Raw genomic sequence first — 19,780 nt, 5'->3', positions numbered from 1 at the left:
AATTTAAATATTACGGAACTAAAGGTTAATGAATATATGATTTATCGAAATATGATGAATTATTATTTGAAACTTTCAATAGGGATGGCATCATATACATTTTATTTTGCATGAGGTGTTTGCTTCTTGATATAAATAAAGAGGAGAGTAATGACAAGCCCAGATATAATCTAAATAGAGAGTGGTAAGACAAAGAAAGAAAAAAAATTAGAATAATTGATGTTTTAGTTAAAAGTAAAAAAAAAAAAAAAAAAGTCACCTGTTATCTCTCAATTGGCTAATATGCCACGTTAGCAATCCATTAGTGGATTAATGAAAATTTTAATGATAGTGACTAGTTCAAACAATTATCTTAATTAGAGTGACTAAATTGAAAAAAATTAAAATGATCAATTTTTAAATGCCAAAAAATAAAATATTTACGGGACTAGACCGATTGAATGAAAAATGACAGGAATGGGCCAATTTTTAAAAAACACTTCTAGCTGGAAGCTTTTTTAGGTGATACGCAGAAAAGTGCTTTCAGCAGGAAGCTATTTCAGCCAAGTCAGCAAAAGCACCTCCAACAGGGAGCTATTTTCCCCTGATTTTTCCAACGTCATTTTTTATACGGTTAGGGTTTTGTTTACTTAGAGTAGGGTTTAGTGGTTTTTTTGAGATTTTTAATTAATTATTTTGTAATAATTTTTTGAGATGTTAAATAATAATTTAATTCAAAATTAAAAAACATCGTATTTTTACACCAATCGTATATTCGATTCCTAGAAAATTGAATTGAATTCATAATCGAAACTTTGTCTATTTTGTATTAGAAAAAATATTTTAGGAAAATGTTAAGGTAATTTAAATAAAATTGAAAGAGCGAAAAAAATTAGAAAATTTAAATGAATTTTGAGAGAATTTGAGAGAGAATTGATAATATGAGAGAGAGTTGAGATTGAATTGAAAAAAATGGAATGGGGAGTGTAGGAAATTTTTTTTATCGTGGGGGGAGGGGGGGCCAATGGCTAATTAATGAGCCGTTGAAAGTAGGTGACAGTTAGGGGAAAAGAGCTTCCTATTAGAAGCGCTATTGTTAACTTGACGGTTTGTTAACTTGATAGAAAGAGAGTCCTACTAGAAGCGCTTTTACTGAAAAATGGCGAAGAGAGCTTCCAACTGTAAGCACTTTACTAAGTATCACTTGAAAAAGTTCCTGGCTGGAAGCGTTTTTTTAAAAATTAGCTAATTTCTGTCATTTTTCATTCAATTGACCTAGTCCCGTAAATATTTTTTTTGACATTTAATGGAAAATTAGTCTTATTTTAAAGTGAATTTGAATGTAGTTTACTCATTTCGCATTTTCTCAAGTCGTGTGTTTTTAATTTAAAACTATTATTCTTTGTATTTTTATCTTGTTAAGGAAAGCAAAGAAAAATGAGATAACTGAAAATAATATAAATTCAAACCGAAGATTCGATAACAAAAAGCCAATTTGTACGTCTCATAAAAGATGAAACAGCTAACGCTAACAATGGATGGTCGAGGAGGGAAAACCAATTTACAGAGCAACGAAGCGACGCCATCATCGATGCAAAATGGCAAGAATCAACTTCACTTTCTCAAATACAAAATCCTAGTCGGTAAAAAACGAACGTCGACGACGGTGAATAAGCGCGGTCATTTCGGACACAACAAATTTACCTACACAATCCAAACAAGCCTTTTGTCACGTTGCAGATTTAAGAAACAAATTGAAATTAATTTGGATTTTATGGAGCATCAGTGAACCAACCAGATAACAATATAAGACATCTTACTCTCGTTAAACTCATGAAGCATGGGTTAAATAGGACAACGGATTTTAAGGGTTTGAATAGAGCAGCCAACGCTCGAATTTGAAGGAAACAACACAAGTAAATGGGTTGATAACGATATTTTATTTTATTTCTTTTGACTATGAATATGGGCATTTTCAATCAACAATCACCAAGTCGCTTTGGGTGTTCAAAAGTTGAGATGTCCGCGGATACCAAGAAGAGATTTAGACACTTGCAAGCTTTGGATTCGGATATTGATATATGCCTTCGTTCACACGTTTGGATATATATGTGAAGCACTAGCGTAGAATAAGGTTCTTTGAAAAGTTGGATTAACATACTCGATGAGAAAGAATCAATCAGAAGGGACGGAAACGTGTGTATGTATATAATGTACTTCATACATACATAAACACAACATAAACCTTTTTCTCTTTTAAACATTCAACCCTTTCCCATCAAACCAAAGCTCAACCTTGTTTTCCATTTTTATATATTTTCAATCCATCATTCTGACCATCAATATTTGACATCCTTGAAACCAAAAGGCTCCATGATCTTGGAGAAGCTATTTATCTAAACCCGATCGAATGAGTTGCAACTGTATAGAATGGAATCAATTCGTGTTTACGAAACGTCGGATTTCCAATGTTTTTAAGATTAAAACACAACAATAAACAACTTCCTTCTAACCTCACTTATCTAACTCTTAATACACTTATATCACCAACAGTTTCATGCCGGTTAATCTATCAAGTAGGTTGAGTTTTGGAAGAATCTATGTTACCTGGACTCTAATTACCGGGTACGGCTATGCTCATTTTTTTTTTCTAAATTCCTCCATACATCGGGGATCATATCCCGTACCTATACTGGAATATGTGTTGAACATGGATAAGGATGAGTCCAGGTAAAACAATATTTACATTTTTACCATTTCAACATAGTCTTTCAAATTTAGTAAATACAAAGTAAAATTACAAATTTAAATCCCATAATATTTACAGTTCAAGAATTCTAAGTTTCATCCTATTGTCTATTGAGAAGTGCAGAAACTTCAAAATCAATGCAACAGTAAGATTTTAATATTACATGAAATGCAAATGTATATACCTTGGTAAGGCTTGCAAACAAAAGAATAACTCAACTAATATATATATATATATACCGATTTGCAGATAAATACATATGTAAAGAAGATAAAACAGTGGGAGAAAAAAAAGGGCTAAAAACAACCAAATAAAGATCAATTTCATTCAACCAAAACAGTTCAGAAAAAGCAATTTAACATCAAACACATAGAGCAGAATAGCGCTGAGCAAGGAAAACTGAGAACCCAAACCGGATTTTTTTTATTTAATTTTAAATTTTATGATCTAAAAATAAATATTTTATATTTAAAATAGTGAAAATAACTTGAAGTTTTAATATAAAAAATTAATTTTCAAAAAATACTATATAAGAGTTATTGATTATTTTTATTTACTTGAACTTTTTTTCCTGGAAATATTTATGGAAAAGATTTGAAAACTTTATCAAATAATGTCCAAAAGTTATAAAACAAAGCTCATTTTGTTAAAATAAATACAAAACCCCAGTTCCAAAAACTAGTATAAAAAACCAAGAATCGAGCTGAATTGTCAAACCTTGATTTAGCTATAAAATAATCACTGTTGTACCTATTCTAAGTACTAAAACTACAGAAACCATCTGCAATAATAACGAATCAATAATAGGTTCATGGCTGACATGGGAAAGGCTAAGAAGAATGTGATGCATATGTATGATAGTGTGTAGTAAGGTGCCAAATACAGTTCAAACAAAAGCAAAGAATCAATTTAACATTCTGCGAGAGCATTGAAAGTAAAAGAAACTTCAACCTGAAACCTAAAAGACTAGAAGTTTTCGACTTTAGATTACATGATTCCTTAGCACTAGCTACAAAGGAATCAGCTTCAAACACCTTATGATGATGTCTATAGGATACAATGGCTGATGTAAATAAGCCACCATGGAAATAACCTCTTCAAATGCAGAAATCAGATTAAGTAAACTCACATATCATTTTTGTCACAAACAAGACTATAACATACTTAAATACCTTGGAACACTTCAACAAACAAACAAAAACTTCCAAGCACCTCATTACATCACATAACATTCAAAAATTCCAGCATTTATGCCCCTTTTGCTATTCTCGAAATAGTAAAAGGTCTGACAAACCCCACACATACTTGCCATATGCACTACCACTAATATTTCTAAGTTCTAAACCCACAGGGTTTACTTGTATGAAATTTTTAGAATGCATATGCAGTGAACTAAAAGGATAGCAATGGTCGACTAACAACTAGCATCACACAAACAAACAAAATCAAGACCATTCCCTAAATTAACTACTTAAGCATGTAACAATTCAAGAAAAAGTTATGGCAAGAAAACTTACCTAGACTGAACGAGCTTCACAGTTAACTCCCAGTCCCTTGTCCATCAGGAGTATTTGTCTGCTGCTGTTGCTGTTGCTGCTGCTGAATCTGGAGGAGCAAGCTAGCAGCAAATTGCAAAGTTGACTGGTATCGCTGATTCTTATCAACCTCCACATCTGATGTGCCCTGACCAGATCCAGAAAGCACGGATTGCAGTGGCTGTGCTTGACTAGGAAGCTCCTGATTTTTTCTGTCAGCTTGCATCACATTTTGAGGATGGGAAACATTAGCACCATGAACCTGATTAGACAAAACATTAGGATTGCTTGGCTGCTGAAGAGCTGGTGCACCGTACAACCCAGAAGTATCAGTTGCATGCATCATTCCACAGACTTTCTGCATACCGGGAGGAACTTCAGGCTGATACTGCTGGCTAATAGGGGCAGAGAATCCACCACGATCACTTTGAGATGGGGTATTGAAATTATTCAATGGCATTGATGACGCAGCACCTTGCTGTGGCAAGCTAATGACAGACTCCTGAAACTGAGTGTTGCCAAGGGCCTTTTGGGCAGAAGAATGGATGGGTGTACCCGATATAGAGGAGTAATGCTGAACTGGTGACAATGGTACTGAAGGATTAAAGTGTTGGAAAGATGGGGCTACAGGCTCAGAAGCTTGCTGGTCCGGGTTCCAAATTTGTGCAGAAGCTCCTTTTGGTGCTACTGAATGAGCAGATGAAGACTCTGTAGTTGACGTCATCAATGGAGGCTGAACACCTCCTACAGCAGCAGACTGCGAGGTCGTCGGGAGAAAGGAGGCTAGCGAAGCAATCAGATCAGGTGTTAAAGCAACACCAGTTTGTGATAGTGCTGCCGAACTATTGGGTGGTTGACTTGGCATGGTAGCTTGCCCAAATGGTCTTACAGGAGGTTTGGAGTCCTCGTGCAGAACCCTTCTATATTCCATCTGCAGGGGCAGTTCTTCCTTCAAGTGACTATAATCGGGCTGAGAAAGAAGAGGTGGATTCGGTAGCGGTGGTGCAGCATTCGGTACCTGTGGAGCCAACTTTAAAACAACACCATAGAGCCGTTCAGGTCCTAAAACGTTTAGAACCTTTGTTAAGAATTCAGATGGAGGAACCAAAAATAACGTAGTCCCATCATCGAACTTAGCAACACCAGCTCTGTTTTTTGAACCAAGGTAGCGAAGGAATTCAGTGTACGATGCAAAATCGTCTTCACTGTCTGGTAAGAAGAAAACAATATCGAAACCAATAGCCTCACGATAGTGTTTTGCAAGCATATCCAATCCTGTTCTGGCTGAACAGTTAACAACTTCAGGACTGAAGAAAACAGGAAATTCAGTAAGTGACAACTTATCTTATACCAGACTACAAGGAAATCAAACAAATACAAAAAGGAAACACTCAAATCTAACACACTTTGAGGAAGCCAGCCTTCAAAATAGAGGACTGTATTAGGCAATGTCTCAACCACAGAAACAGAGAAAATTCCTTAGCAAATATGAAACTTCACTCAAACCCTGAAATACTAAAGGTGTTGATGACCAGTAAATGTCAAAATTGCACCTAAGATGTAAAATGGCCTTTAAAAAATCCAAGAGGAATTAAGTTATCCAATAAATTACAAGTGGCACAAAATTATTCTAAAAAGGCAATCCAACTTTAAGCTACTTTATCTTTTTTCAGTTGATGCGTATCTGATGTGTCTGAATATCTACTAAATTCCCCTTTTTTCAAATTTCAATGGAATTTTACTCGGACTCAGGTGTGAGTGGTTAGATATGGATACATATATGACACAGGTATGTTCACTTTTTAAATAAGTTATTCCATGTGTGAGGAAGGTCCTTGGAAGGTCATATCTCCATAAAGTCAGTATATGAATCAGAAACAAGTATCAGACACTACTTCAAGTAAAATGAACACTCTGAGTAACATAGAATAGGATACTAACAATAGGTATAAAGTAAAAAATAAATGCGCATGTCCAACAAACATTCTATAAAAAGATCCATCAGGTAAAAACCACCATATGCTATGTTGAAACATTCAAAACTGAAAGCAAATCACATTTGATATCTACAAGGATCAAACAAGGAATCGAGCCTTTTCTTTACACAATGAATATCCACAAAGCTGGTGAAGTACCAAGGAAAAAATAACACTTACATTTCTGTCTCCAACCCCTTTCCGATGGGAACACATCGAGCATGACAAACAGGCGTTCCACCCTTAGCAATAATGCCTCTCCATATGTAATCACTATCAGGAGGGGACAGTCCAGGTCCACCAGCAGTGGCCATTCCAGGAGTTGGACTTACACGACCCTTCCCCTGGACATTCACAAATGGACCTGAAGCACCCCCACCAATCACTGGTGCAAGATCATCTACAGGCATGGCAGCCTCTATCCTCGAACGTTTTGCATCTCTCTGAAATTGGTTCACATCATAAACATCCCATGAACCAGATACTTGTCTTGGTGAAGGCCTAAAACCTTGAGCAGAAGGAACAGGAGGAGATAGCCTTCTCCGATTATGCTTTGCAGACAAATCATTGTATTCTTGACCTGAAAGCAAAGGATCATAGCTACCTTGATGACTAAAAGACCTGATCGGCACATTTGATCCAAAAATGCCACTAGATGGTAATGATCCAGAGACCGTATTTGGTAGTAATGGATGATTTTGACCAAGACTGTCCATTTGTGAAGGCCTAAATGGATGGTCACCAAACAGCATGCCAGGCCTTGGCCCCTTTATGCCTGAATCAAAGCCATATTCTTTCCCTGGAGCAAGTTCACTACTTGAGAACATAATAGTAATCCTTGGATCATTAAATAAACGACCCTGTAAACCCTCCTTCGCACGGCGAGCTTCCTCCACACTCCTAAACTCCACAAAGGCATAGTGTCTTGAAGGGAAGCTTTTCATTTTCTCGATCTCACCAAAGAGTATCATGGCATTATGAAGCATTTGTTCATCAATTTGCACAGAGGGAGGATAACCTACCCACAAAACTTTGCTAGGCTGACCATCAACTTTTCGGCCACCTAATTGAGAATACTGCAAAAATTATTCAACATATTAGAATGCAAAAATATTAAAGTCAAGTGGCATAGGAAAAATGAAGAACATTATGCAAAATCTAGACCAAAAGCTTTTTGGTTTAGAACTCACTGGTCTTTTTGCAATGGAATGGACATCAGAAGACGCCATCCTACCAGAAAAAGTGCCATCTCTAAGGTCATGAGAATTAGGCCATTGCTCCTGTCAAAATGATCGATGAGAATATTCATTCAGCATAACAACTAGCGGCACATTAAAGCATTCAAAATGAGTGTTTCAAGATACATGGAAGGAACAGAAAACTGGTTCGAGATGCATTAAGCACAGGAAAAAGTCCAGGAATATATATGCCAATTCTAACCAATAGGTAATTACTATGTTGTTTTGACTCCTCATTTTTCTTGATGTAACCCGTGTTAGAAACATATCAAAACATAGTTATAGTGATATGCCTTCCAAGGCCCTCAAAATACATGAAAAAAACTTAGAAAAAATTGAACACGCCCGTAATAGGCACATACTTAAATCTAACACTCTCACACAACTCCAAGCAAAATAAGGTAGCTCCAAAAGTTAATAGCAGACGAAAAATTCCAAATTCAGGTACTTACTCTTCTTGAAGGGTGGGATCTCAAAAAATCAACACGTATCTGTTCACCGCCTATTCGCTTGCCCTTCATGCTTATCATGGCCTGGGAAGCATCTTCCATTCTAAAATATTCAACGAATGCGGTATTACGATCTCTAAGGAACTTGAAATCTTCAATTTTACCAAACTTTCGAAACTCTTCTTCCAATTCTTCCCTCGAAATAGTTTGGCTAATTCCACCAACCCATAGATTCTTACAAGGTTTTGCCTGACGAATTTCACAACAAACCCCAAAAAAGTACAAAGGTTAGACATGGTTTCTTACATAAGGCAGGACAATGTGGGAGGGAAAAACACATTAAAAATATTGGAGGAATATAAATCATAAAATTGCAAAGATAAATTACAACCTATTCATCTCTAATACTAACATCCAATTGCTTAAATTTTATATAATTGCAAATTTGATCTACTATTCGTTCTACTGCAAATTATGGCATCCTACCATCCTTCAAGTTAAGTTAAAAAAGCAAGGAAGAAAAAGAGACCACTTTCTACATGAAATAATTCTAATCTCTTTCAAGTCAGCCGCATTTAACAAACAAAGAAGAAAGAAAGAGGCAGGCTCTAGGACCGTGTTGCAGCAAGTTGTAATTTATATAGAATGTACTCTCTTTCAAGTCAACCATAATTGAAGTGGCCTCTTTCTACATGAACAAAAGAGACCACTTTCTACATGAACAATTTCTACTCTTTTTCAAGTCAGCGATATTTAACAAACCCAAACCAGCTTGGGACCAAGGCTTAGTTGAGGTGAGTTTAACTTACTGTCTTCTTCAACCCTAAAATGATATTTTGATCAAAATGCATCAATAGATATTTTTCTCAACCTCCAGAATGAAAAAGGGATATATGGTTGTAAAGGTCACATAATCATTTCAATTAATAACCTAGGCAATAATTTTGTTAAATTCCTTTTAATCACCTAGTTTGTTTAATTTCCACTGAACTAAGATCAATTAGCATCCATCATACAAGAAAATTGCAAAAGCAGTGGTGGAGGCACAAACAAAAGCTCATGAAACCAATTTGATCAAATTCCATATTATACAAATACGTCTACCAACCTTAAAGCTTCATTCTTTGATCAAAATGTTTTGCATGGAACGGTAACGAAAGTCAATTAAAAAAATCAAATCAGTTTTAAAGGAAAATTATAAATTGTTAAATGCCTTGACCCTATATTGCTCTGGATTTTCATTTTCTTTTTGAGTTCCCATATATAACATCCTTGTTTACATATTCGAACATCAGTACTAAGATAAAATCTTCCTAAGGAGATTAAAAAATTTAACAGAACAAATTGAATATACTGGTATCAAACATACATCTCACACTCATACATGACCTACCTTGTGTATCAAGAAAAGAACTTTGTTCAATTGAATTAGGTTAGCTGATAATTTTATTTCTCAGAGGTTTCTTGTTATTGATACAAAAGGCTTCCTTTATTGATAAGTCATCAATTGGTAGTTTTGCCTCTCATGGTTGGACCAAGACATTACTGGTACCAACGTTGTCAAAAATAAGGTAGGAAGGAACCCTGATTATATTTTCTAATCATTGGTCCACGTCGTCTGCCAATTAACCCATCAACGGTGGGATTGATTTGACGGGAATATTTTATTTTAAGTTATGAGCTGGAATTCCATTATTTTCAAACATTTTCCTAATTCTACCTCTAGAAAAACAAAATTTTGCTTGATCAAAACTCAGACTTCGAATCCGAGAGCGAAAACAAAAAACCTGAACATTTTTCAAGTATAATTCCAAGGTACAAACTTGTTTAGAGTGATGAAATTATAAAACCTACAGCAGCAACGGCCCATTGTGTCTATATTGAGAGATTGATTGCAGGAAATATAAATCATCCATCGTGTAAGATTTTTTGCTGTTTGCTATAAAGTAACAAAGTTCGATGTTTTGGTCTTCTAATTGTACATTTTTTTCTTTTCACTTTAGACGAAAATCAAGTTATATTACAACAACCAAATTTGTGTTGCAAATCTTCAACAACCAAATTTGTGTTGCAAATCTTCATCATTACTCCACTTTCAACCCTTAAATCCGTAGATTTTGAAAGCCTTTAGCCGTTGCGAAGATATCCCAGTTCCATGATAGATAAAATTATCAAAATTTCACGATCTCTAGACCTAATTTGGCTTCCATCATCTATGACCAAATTAACTCTTGATTCATTTTTAGTTGGTAAAAAAATTATAACAGATTGAGCTCGCATTAGTTTCATGTTTTTGGCTGCATTTAAGTTCCAGAATATATTTCGAGTTTTCATGAGAAATGGGCGAATAGTTTGTGAAAAAAATTGTGCAAAAAAGGTAAATATACGAATTTGGAAGACCAAAAACATCGATTTGTCCTCTGTTTCCTTCAAAATATAAACAGGAATAATTATACAAAAATTGCGAAAAGGATGAAAAACCTAACGAGACGGAAAAGAAAAGAACAACGAAACGAACCGGTCGAGCGAACTCAATCTTGATTTGGTTTCCGTGCAAGGTGGCTCCTTGGAGAGCGTCCTTCGCCGCCTTCGCATCTTCCACGCGCTTAAAGTAGACAAAAGCGTAGCTTCTAGAAGAGTATGTGGTGACGCTATCGAGTGCGCCGAATTTGTTGAACAACTCCATCAGATCCGAATCAACCGTCTCGCCCGACAGATTTCCGACCCACAAATGGTTCGACGGGGTTGCGGATTCCTCCGATTCTTTCCCTAGCTTATGTGGATTCATCGGCGGCCGCATTGTAGCTTTAAGAATTTGTTAGAAAGAGGCAGAGAGAGGGAGTTATGAAACCCTAAAGTGTTAGAAAATCGACTAAAAATTAATTTGAAAAAGAACCATAGAAACAAGGAGAGATTTGGGGAAGTACATTTAACGACAGGCAAGGATAAAGGATAGGGCTATCTGGGACGATGTCGTTTGGAAACAGAGAGCCGACCCACGTCGTTTTGTTTTTATAGGATTTTTAATTCCTCCCCTTATTGTTGTTTTGTTATGTTACATGGGTGTAAGCCAAGTTGGAGCTCCACTTAAAATTTTGTGTTTAATTTATCATTTCACTTCACCTTCATATAAAACTGAGTTATTCCATCTCGAGTTGAATTAAATTTATTTATATAAATTAATAATATATTTTAATAATATAATAATATGAAAAGTTCGATAATAGTCAATCAATAGTTCAAGTTTAGCTTGATAATTATCGGATCGAAGTCAAATTTCTTTCAAGTCGAACGCAAATAGCTTGTGAGCACCAGTGTCTCATTTATAGCCCTAGGCAGAGGCAAATATGAAGGTGGAGGCAAAGCCTTGGCCCTCCCAGAAAATGAAAATTTTCAATTTACTCCTCTTATAAATAAAAAAAATTATAAATTAATATATAGTGAAATTACACTTTACCCTTCAAAATGAAAAGTTTTCAATTCAATCCTCTTGTAAATAAAGAAATTATAAATTAATATATAATAAAATTACACTTTAGCCCCCCTAAAATAAAAAATTTCTATTTAGTCCATTCAAAAAAGGTAAAATTATAAATTAATACATAATAAACTTATATTTTGATCTATGGAAAAATTATAAATAAATTCCGACCCTTGCTAAAAAAAATTGAATTTGCCTCTGTCCTTAGGGTAAACTACATTAGTATTCACCCAACTATAAAGGTTTCTTTTTAGAAGTAACCCAAATTTTTTGATTAATTACAAAAATAACCCAACTTAAAAATCATGTATGTAAATAACTTGATTTCTACAGTACTTGTCGATGCTGCTAGACACATCGGCGACATCACTCCCCATCATCGGCCAATGATTGCATTTAAAAATAACAATTTTTAATGGTGCCGCCAATTTACTGAAGTGTGCTTATATAAAACATTTAGGGTCCTAATGAAACAATTCCACTTTAGATAGGCTGAAAAAAAGGGGTGCCACGAGACGCACTAAATTAAATGCTTTTCAACTTTTGTTTTATTTGCATGTTAGGTCTGTTACTTTTTTAGATTAAATTTAAATAGCCCTTAAAAATATAAGAATAACAAAAATAAACATTTCTCATTTTTTATTTTTTAAAAAATAATAAACTTAAAAAATTATATAAAATTCTTATTTAAATTACCCAAATACATCCCTTAAAAAATTTCCTCAAGTTTATCTAAATGTAAACATTTTCAATTCATTCCCTAGCCTATTTGAATTTAGATAAACTTGAGTAAACTTTTGTGGGGATATATTTGGGTAATTTAAATAATAATTTTTTATAGTTTTTATTGTTTATTATTTTTTAAAAAATTAAAAAAATGAGAAGGGTTTATTTTTGTTATTCTTATATTTTTAAGGGCTATTTAAATTTAATTTCAAAAAAAACATACCTAAAATGCAAATATATCAAATTTGGAAAGCATTTAATTTGATGGCACATTTTTTTCCAATCAATCTAAAAAGGGTAATTGCTTCATCAGGTCCTTCAACGTTTTATATAATCACACTTCAGTCCGATGCTGCCAATTTATCTAGTGGCACCCAAAAAAATTTTTTTTTAAAAAGGTTGATGATTGCTTAACGATGACGGCACCAACGTGTACTGTAGGAAACAAGACATTTTCATACAATTTTTTGTATATGGTCATTTTCGTAATTAATCAATTCTTTTGGGTCAATTTCGAAAAAAGCCAACTATAAAATTGTTTTGGTCATCCAAATATGAAAAGTTGGGAAATATCACCCAACTATTAGTAAATATCTTTTTGGTCACAAACTACGAAAAGTTACAAAATGATTACCTAACTATTCAATTTGTCTTTTTTGATCACCAATTGGCTAATGGTGATAGCTTTTAAATTTTATATAATAGCAACTTTAACCCTAAATATTTATACATTATGTAATTTGGTCTTCTCTGTAGTGTTGCTTTTCTTTGTGACCCTTTCACCTAATTTATCAACTAAATTTTATTGAAAAATACAAAAAAATGGAAACACCCAAAAATCCAAGATAATAATTTTCATATTTCTTATTCTTTTAAAATTAACCCTCAAAGTAAAATTACAAAAAGAAGAAGAATAAGAAGAAGAAAATTACACGATGTGTAAATGTTGAGGATTAAACTTTTTTAGAATCAAGACTAAATTGATATAATTTTTATATGTTGAGGGTTAAAGTTGTGATTCCTGTAACAACCCATACCCGAGTCCTACGCCGGGACTGGAACGGGGCGTTACCTCATATAAATACATACATTCCAACGTTTTCGAAATCATTAAGACTTTATCAAACTTAAAACTTCTTCAAATTTTATTTAAATTTTCTTAACCAGGGCCTACGAGGTCTCAAACGTCCATTGAAAATCATTCGGGACTAGTTCGAGTCCTTATCCAGCTTAGAAAATTAACCCTTGAAAAACAGGGCACAAGCCCGTGTGGAAGGGTAACACACTCTGTGGTCATTAAGACATGGCCGTGCTGATGGCCTGTGTGACACACACGGCCTAAGCAATTAGGGACACGCCCGTGTCCCATGATCGTGTGAATTAAATTCTATATTCGAACCTACAGGGGTTTTCACAAGGCCTGACACACGCCCGTGTCTTTGGCCCGTGTCCCTCACATGGCCATGACACGCCCGTGTCCTAGCCCATGTCTAAAAACCTTGACATTCTGTTTCTAACGTCAACATCCAATTTAAGGCACACGGCCGAGGCACACGCCTGTGGCCAGAGGTCGTGTCCTCCACACTGCTGAGACACACGGCCGTGTCTCTGCCCGTGTGTTTACTACCATGCATACTGACTTGAAAATTTTACGTGCAGGGGACACACGGCTGGACAACACACCCATGGAGCTGGCTATGTGTCACACACGGCCTAGACACATGCCCGTGTGTCTACTCGTGTGGACAATGTAGGGCTATCTACCAAGCCTTTTGCCACCCTGAAACACAACATAACAACAACCATAGCTAAGGTCTATATACAATTCATATATTTCAACCATACTGACAATTCCTCATTCATGAAAGACTACTTTACATTCAAGTAATGACTTTCATAGTAGCCATTTTTCATGGCCTTGTACAAAATGAGTCAAATGTTAAAGCAAGCCAACACACTTGGCCCCATAATAATGTGACACTAAAACAAAATCAAAGTCTTATACATGTCATAATCAAAATAAAGAGATCTAACTATACCAAGTGCTTCGATTGATAGTGTGATCGATGCCTCCAACGACCGTTGATTCTCGAGCTAATTAGGCGGCATGATAAGAAAATGGAAAGAAATAGGGTAAGCATAAAGCTTAGTAAGTTGTATGCAAATAAATATAACAATAACTTTACCATCCATCATCATACTCATAATACAAAAGTAGGCATAAGCACCACTTACTCGTCACTACCCAATACAACTCACATAGCCTATTTTAAGCTCTCATCTCATACATTTCAAATAGGTACATGTACCACTCACAACATGGTTATACTTTTATCGCTAAACTTAAACTGAATTTCTCACAGTCGAACCATTCGAAATGCTATCAGATATTCATTAAACCTCAAACATAGGGTATAATGTCGATGAAATGTCTCAAACATGGTCTTACACTGACTCTCACATATCTGTGCTGATGCCATGTCCCAAACATGGTCTTACACTGACACATTTTGTAGCCGATGCATGTCCCAGACATGTCTTACACTAACTCTCGTCTCAATGCCGATGCCATGTCCCAGACATGGTCTTACACTGGTTCCCGTAATGTGGCCGATGCATGTCCCATACATGTCTTGCACTAGTACACAATTAACCCGAATGTCATGGCATGAATATCTGATTTATTCCCTAAGGTTCAAACGGGAGTTCTATTATCTCAATGTTCATCTTGCATAATTATTTCCACAAACAAGCAATTTCTGCCATATTAATTCAAACACATATAATAACAATGTAGTTGTATTATTTACATACAACTTACCGCGGATTACAAAATGTAGATGACTAGCTCGGCTTAGTCCATTTGCTTCGCTTTTCCCCAGTCTAGGCCGGGATTTTGTAATTCTTGATCTAAAATGATAGAAATTCATTCATCTCATCAGCAAATCACTTTAGACACTCAAAAATTCATAATTGGGCAAAATAACCGTTTTGCCCCTAGACTTTCACAAAATGACCATTTTACCCCTAGGTTCAAAAATTGATTTTTATCACATTTTCTCACTAACCAAGCCTAGCCAATCACTTTTTACTAAAAGTAGCCCACAATTCTCATTATTTCTCACATTTATCACCTATTTTACAACTTATGCAAAATGGTCCTTTTTAGGGTTTTCATGAGAAATCTCTTTACAAAAGTTGTTTATTTCACAACCATGATTCATTTTCTTCCATAAAATTTTAGAAAAAAACATGAACACTCTTATGGTAAAGCCCTAGACTTTCAACTATTTTGGAAAATAGTCCCTCATTTGAAAGCTCATGCTACAAAGGTTCTAAAAATGCAAAAATCATTAAGAAAAATCATCAAAATCACTTACTTGAAGAGAGACTAAATGGCTGAAATTCCAAGCTTCAAAAACCCCTCCAATGGCTGATATTTCCGGTCAAGAATAAAGGATGGAGGAAAAAGATGATGGCTAGGCTTTTAGGGTATTATTTTATCACATATTATGTCATCAAATACCTAACATTTGACCATTAAATTTTCTTTGTCTCTTGGCAGGCCAAGCACTATTTTAGAGCCTAATTTCACTTTAGAGACCCCAAATTTATGATACATGGCAATTTAACCCCCTTAGCTATCAAATTAAGACTTTTGAACTTTATGCGATTTAGTCCTTTTTCGCAATTAAGCTCACAAACGCTAAAATTACTTCACCAAATTTTTCATGCACTAATATAAACATGTTATAACTCTAAAATAATAATAATAAAATACTTTCTCTGACCTTGAATTAGTGGTCTCGAAGCCACTGTTCCGACTAGGTCCAAAATCGGGCTGTTACAATTCTAATTTTAAAAGTTATCATCGTTAATCAATTTGTGACAAAAAAAAAGTAAAATTGAATAGTTGGGTGACCATTTTGTAACTTTTCAAATAGTTAGGTGACAAAAAAAAAGATTTATTAATAATTAGGTGACTTGTGGTGCCCCAAATCCGGCTGGAATGAATCGACCCAAATCTGAAATGTCATATTAGTCACTTACATCACCTCCTTACCGATCACCAATCACACTAGAAACCACCGAAACCATCGATCACACCACACAAATGCATGCATAATCATCAATTATTAAGTAACATAACCATAAAAAGGAAACCTAAAACATGCTTTTCTAGTAAAAATCATCAAATAACATCCAGGGGTAAAATTGTCATTTAACACGCCATACAAAACAATTATAGAACATTAGTTAGGCATACATACAGTTATAATGTTTTACTCGAGACAATTTTTGAAAGAATTAGCTAAAATCAACAAGAAAAACTCATTTGAATTTAAAGACAAAGTTTAAGGACCAAATCATAAATTTAGAAAAATATCCGAAAAACCTTTTTTACAAATTTAAAGATAAAATTTTTAAATTAAACATATGATACTTAATCATGCAAATTTTTAAGAAATTTCATCGTCTTTAAGGACTCTATTTTGATTGTATAAAAGTTAAGACTAAATTGCAAATATAATAAAACAAACCCAAAACCATAGCTTGCCACGTCATGATGACACAATTACTCACATCAAAATGCCATCTAGAAGTAGGTATCGTCCCTATAATGCAATAAACGGCGTCGCAACAACGATCCATCGTCACAACGTCGATTATAGGTTGTCGTGTCATCGTATACAATTTCTACAAAAAAAAAAACACAGCAACTTGCATATGACAATTTGAAACTAAATTAGACATGCCATTTCGTGATTTTATGCCAAATTCTCTATTCTAATCTATCATATAGCATACATAGATCATACAAAACATGCTTAATTACATTAAATCATTTAGAAACCTAACTTAACAACCTTGGTAAACAACTATGCTAGCATGAAATCCTTAAGTCACAATTCAATTACTTAGCATAGCAAATTTAGTATTTCATGCATTTCTAGTAGAGCAATGATGGTTCACTTCATACCAATTGATCATTTTAAACATGTCTAATCCTACAGCATACTAGTCTAATCATCATATCAATTATTCAACCATTCTTATGCATTTTACACAGATGGGCATAAACATTACATAACATGCATTCCAAACATAATTTCCAATCATCCTAACAATCACAAACCAGTTATAAAGTCCTTTTACACCATTAACAAAAATAAAGTCTAAAACCCTTACAAAACAATCCCACATTGCCATTTTTTTGCTAGTTGAAAAACTAAATCATATACTCGAATAGAATGCCTTAGATAGATCAGTTGCTTGCACACTTCCCCTCCTTAAAAAGATACTTCTTTGCAAAAATGTTCATAAAAGGAGTGTGAGCTTAACAAGCTTAGTGAGTGTTCAAAAATGCCACAACAAGGTACAATATTAAGGTTAATGGTAAGCATACTATCACATTATTACATGGCATAGCACAAGCATCATCCCTAGCATTTTTTAATGATATATTGGCATTTAGTGCCCATGAAACATATATAAAACATAAAACATTAGATACAAGGAACTCCAAACACAACCAAGGACTTAGAGTCTAGCATATCCTATGAAGTGTAGCATATGGCTAACACTCTCCAAACACACCAAACATATCTCGATGAATTGAGTTATGCTCGACATTCCCTTATCCCTCCAACATATCCTGAGGTCTCCTCGCCCAAACATAAACATATAATTGTGAGTACTCACAATCCTGTGACATATCAACAATATCTAATGGTTTCAAGAGATCACAATGCCAACATATTCATTTTAAACACATACACTTACTGTTTTATGCACACTTTCACATATCATTTAACTCATGTTCATATCACATTATCAAACCTCATATAATGCACTTCAAGTGCTCTAAAAATGCTTAAAAAGGCATATCATATAGATCTCATATAGTGTGCATAAAATCAGCAAGACTTAAATCATATTTAGTCAAAACACATAACATTTTCATTGACATTTCATGATAAACCAGATAGCATAACTCATCTCATAAACATGATTTTGCATAACGATAATAAATTGAATAGGGATACTTATGCTCGGAACTTAGGATAGGTGTTTAGGCTAACCTAAGTTTCCTATTAACTCATTGAATTGTGCCTAGAAGTACCAATTATGATCACTTACCGTATTGTTTTCACTCGAACGTCAAAGGCTAGGGAAACTTCTCTTTGCCCTTTGCCTTGCTTGTAGAAGGTCCCGATTGATCTGACACTTTACATGCATAATAAATACATTACACATTCACTATTTACAGCCTTGATCACATTCAAACCATAGCAAAATCGTAGATCTACATTCTTTTTTCTCAATACTAAAATCTAACTCATTTTTATCGAAATAAGAGGTTTTATCACTTAATTTTCATTTTAATCCATAAATTTGTTTCCAAACATCCTAAATATCATCTAATTATAGATCTAAGTCATGAATTTCATCTGATTATTTGAATTTAACTTTTCCAAAAAACTTAGCTTTCAAGAACATTTTATAAGAGGGAAAACATTCGATTCATAGAATTTCTTTAACAATCTATAAAATTAACTTTACTAACCTTTTAATTAGTTCAAAATAAGTCTAAAATTAATGTAAAACAAGTTTCCTTGATATTTTATATTTCACCTTTAAACCATGTTTTGATTAGAAAGCATTAAATCTATCAAAATCTCATTATAATAAATTAAAACTCAATTTGAAATAACAACATGCTTAATTTTGACAATAGAAATAAAAAAAATTACCTCAATTTTAAAAAACTATGACTTGTAGATACTAATTCAACGATGAACATGAGAAGAGATTGAAGAAATTGGTGAAGTAAACATGGATTTTCTTTAAAATTGGGAGTTGACTAGGTGTTTGAGAGGTTAGAAAATCTAAGTTGTTTGACTAATTGGAGAGAAAAGCTTAGATCGGGAATTTTAAAAGAAAATCAAATGGAAAAGATGGTGGAGGGAACTGACGGGTTGTTGCTTAAATAGCGAACCAATTTTTAAAAATTGGGCAATTACTCTTTTAATCACTTTGAATTTTCACACTTTTTAAAATTAGTCCTAATTTAATTAAAAACCAATTTCTTTAATTATTTTTCAAATCTGATTTCGTATTTAAAATCTGTTTTAGATTAATTAATAATAAAATGTTTAATTTTAATTTCCTTATCTAAATTTTAGCCTCGATTATTATTTTAGTATTTTTACCTAATTATTACTACGAACCTAATTTCGACATCCGGTCCACTAATTTGATTCTACTAACCCAATTTTTGGGATATGTCATGATTACTAGTGTAGTTTACCCTTGTTTGCCAAGGCTTGTGCTTTCAAAAAAATGATGTCATGATTTGCTTAGAGAATAGGTTAAAGCATTGGTTGGGTATCTAGATGACATGAGTTCAAATTCCGTCATCTCTTCTCTCTTCCTCAATATTATAATGATAAGAGATCCACAATCATGCTATCTACATTAAGATAAGGGTGAGCAAAATTTGATTCGATTCAAAAAACTTGATAAAAAATTCAAATTTTGAATAAAATAGTTCGAGTTATTTGAGTTAATCGAATTATTTGGATTAACTCGAATAAAAAATCAAAATTTTCGGTTTAACTCGAACATACAATACAAGTTATCAGA

At 34.0% G+C, this 19,780-nt stretch overlaps 1 protein-coding gene across 1 annotated transcript; it reads right to left on the bottom strand.

Moving 5' to 3' along the window:
* Positions 1 to 1,417: 1,417 nt before the first annotated feature.
* LOC107896915 (flowering time control protein FPA) lies at positions 1,418 to 10,906 on the bottom strand. The gene is made up of 6 exons (XM_016822220.2): positions 10,445 to 10,906; positions 7,930 to 8,175; positions 7,430 to 7,519; positions 6,420 to 7,315; positions 4,246 to 5,570; positions 1,418 to 1,683 (listed from the first exon to the last, which is right to left on the bottom strand). The coding sequence occupies exons 1-5, from the start codon at positions 10,724 to 10,726 to the stop codon at positions 4,268 to 4,270; spliced, it is 2,817 nt and encodes a 938-aa protein (XP_016677709.2). The 5' UTR covers positions 10,727 to 10,906; the 3' UTR covers positions 1,418 to 1,683; positions 4,246 to 4,267.
* Between the last annotated feature and the right edge of the window lie 8,874 nt (positions 10,907 to 19,780).

The sequence above is a fragment of the Gossypium hirsutum genome, chromosome A10 (genome assembly GCF_007990345.1).
Source record: "Gossypium hirsutum isolate 1008001.06 chromosome A10, Gossypium_hirsutum_v2.1, whole genome shotgun sequence".
In the NCBI taxonomy this organism is placed as follows: domain Eukaryota; kingdom Viridiplantae; phylum Streptophyta; class Magnoliopsida; order Malvales; family Malvaceae; genus Gossypium; species Gossypium hirsutum.
The sequence above is the reverse complement of the archived record's forward strand: the minus strand, read 5'-3'. Positions and strand labels throughout refer to the sequence as shown.

Bases quoted from the DNA above. Each gene is read 5' to 3' on its own strand.
- LOC107896915 (XM_016822220.2), bottom strand. From the start codon at position 10,726: ATGCGGCCGCCGATGAATCCACATAAGCTAGGGAAAGAATCGGAGGAA. The intron at 7,520-7,929 runs GTAAGTACCTGA...TCATTTTGACAG, and splicing joins GATCCCACCCTTCAAGAAGA to GAGCAATGGCCTAATTCTCA. The intron at 5,571-6,419 runs GTAAGTGTTATT...TGTTTTCTTCAG, and splicing joins AAGGGGTTGGAGACAGAAAT to TCCTGAAGTTGTTAACTGTT.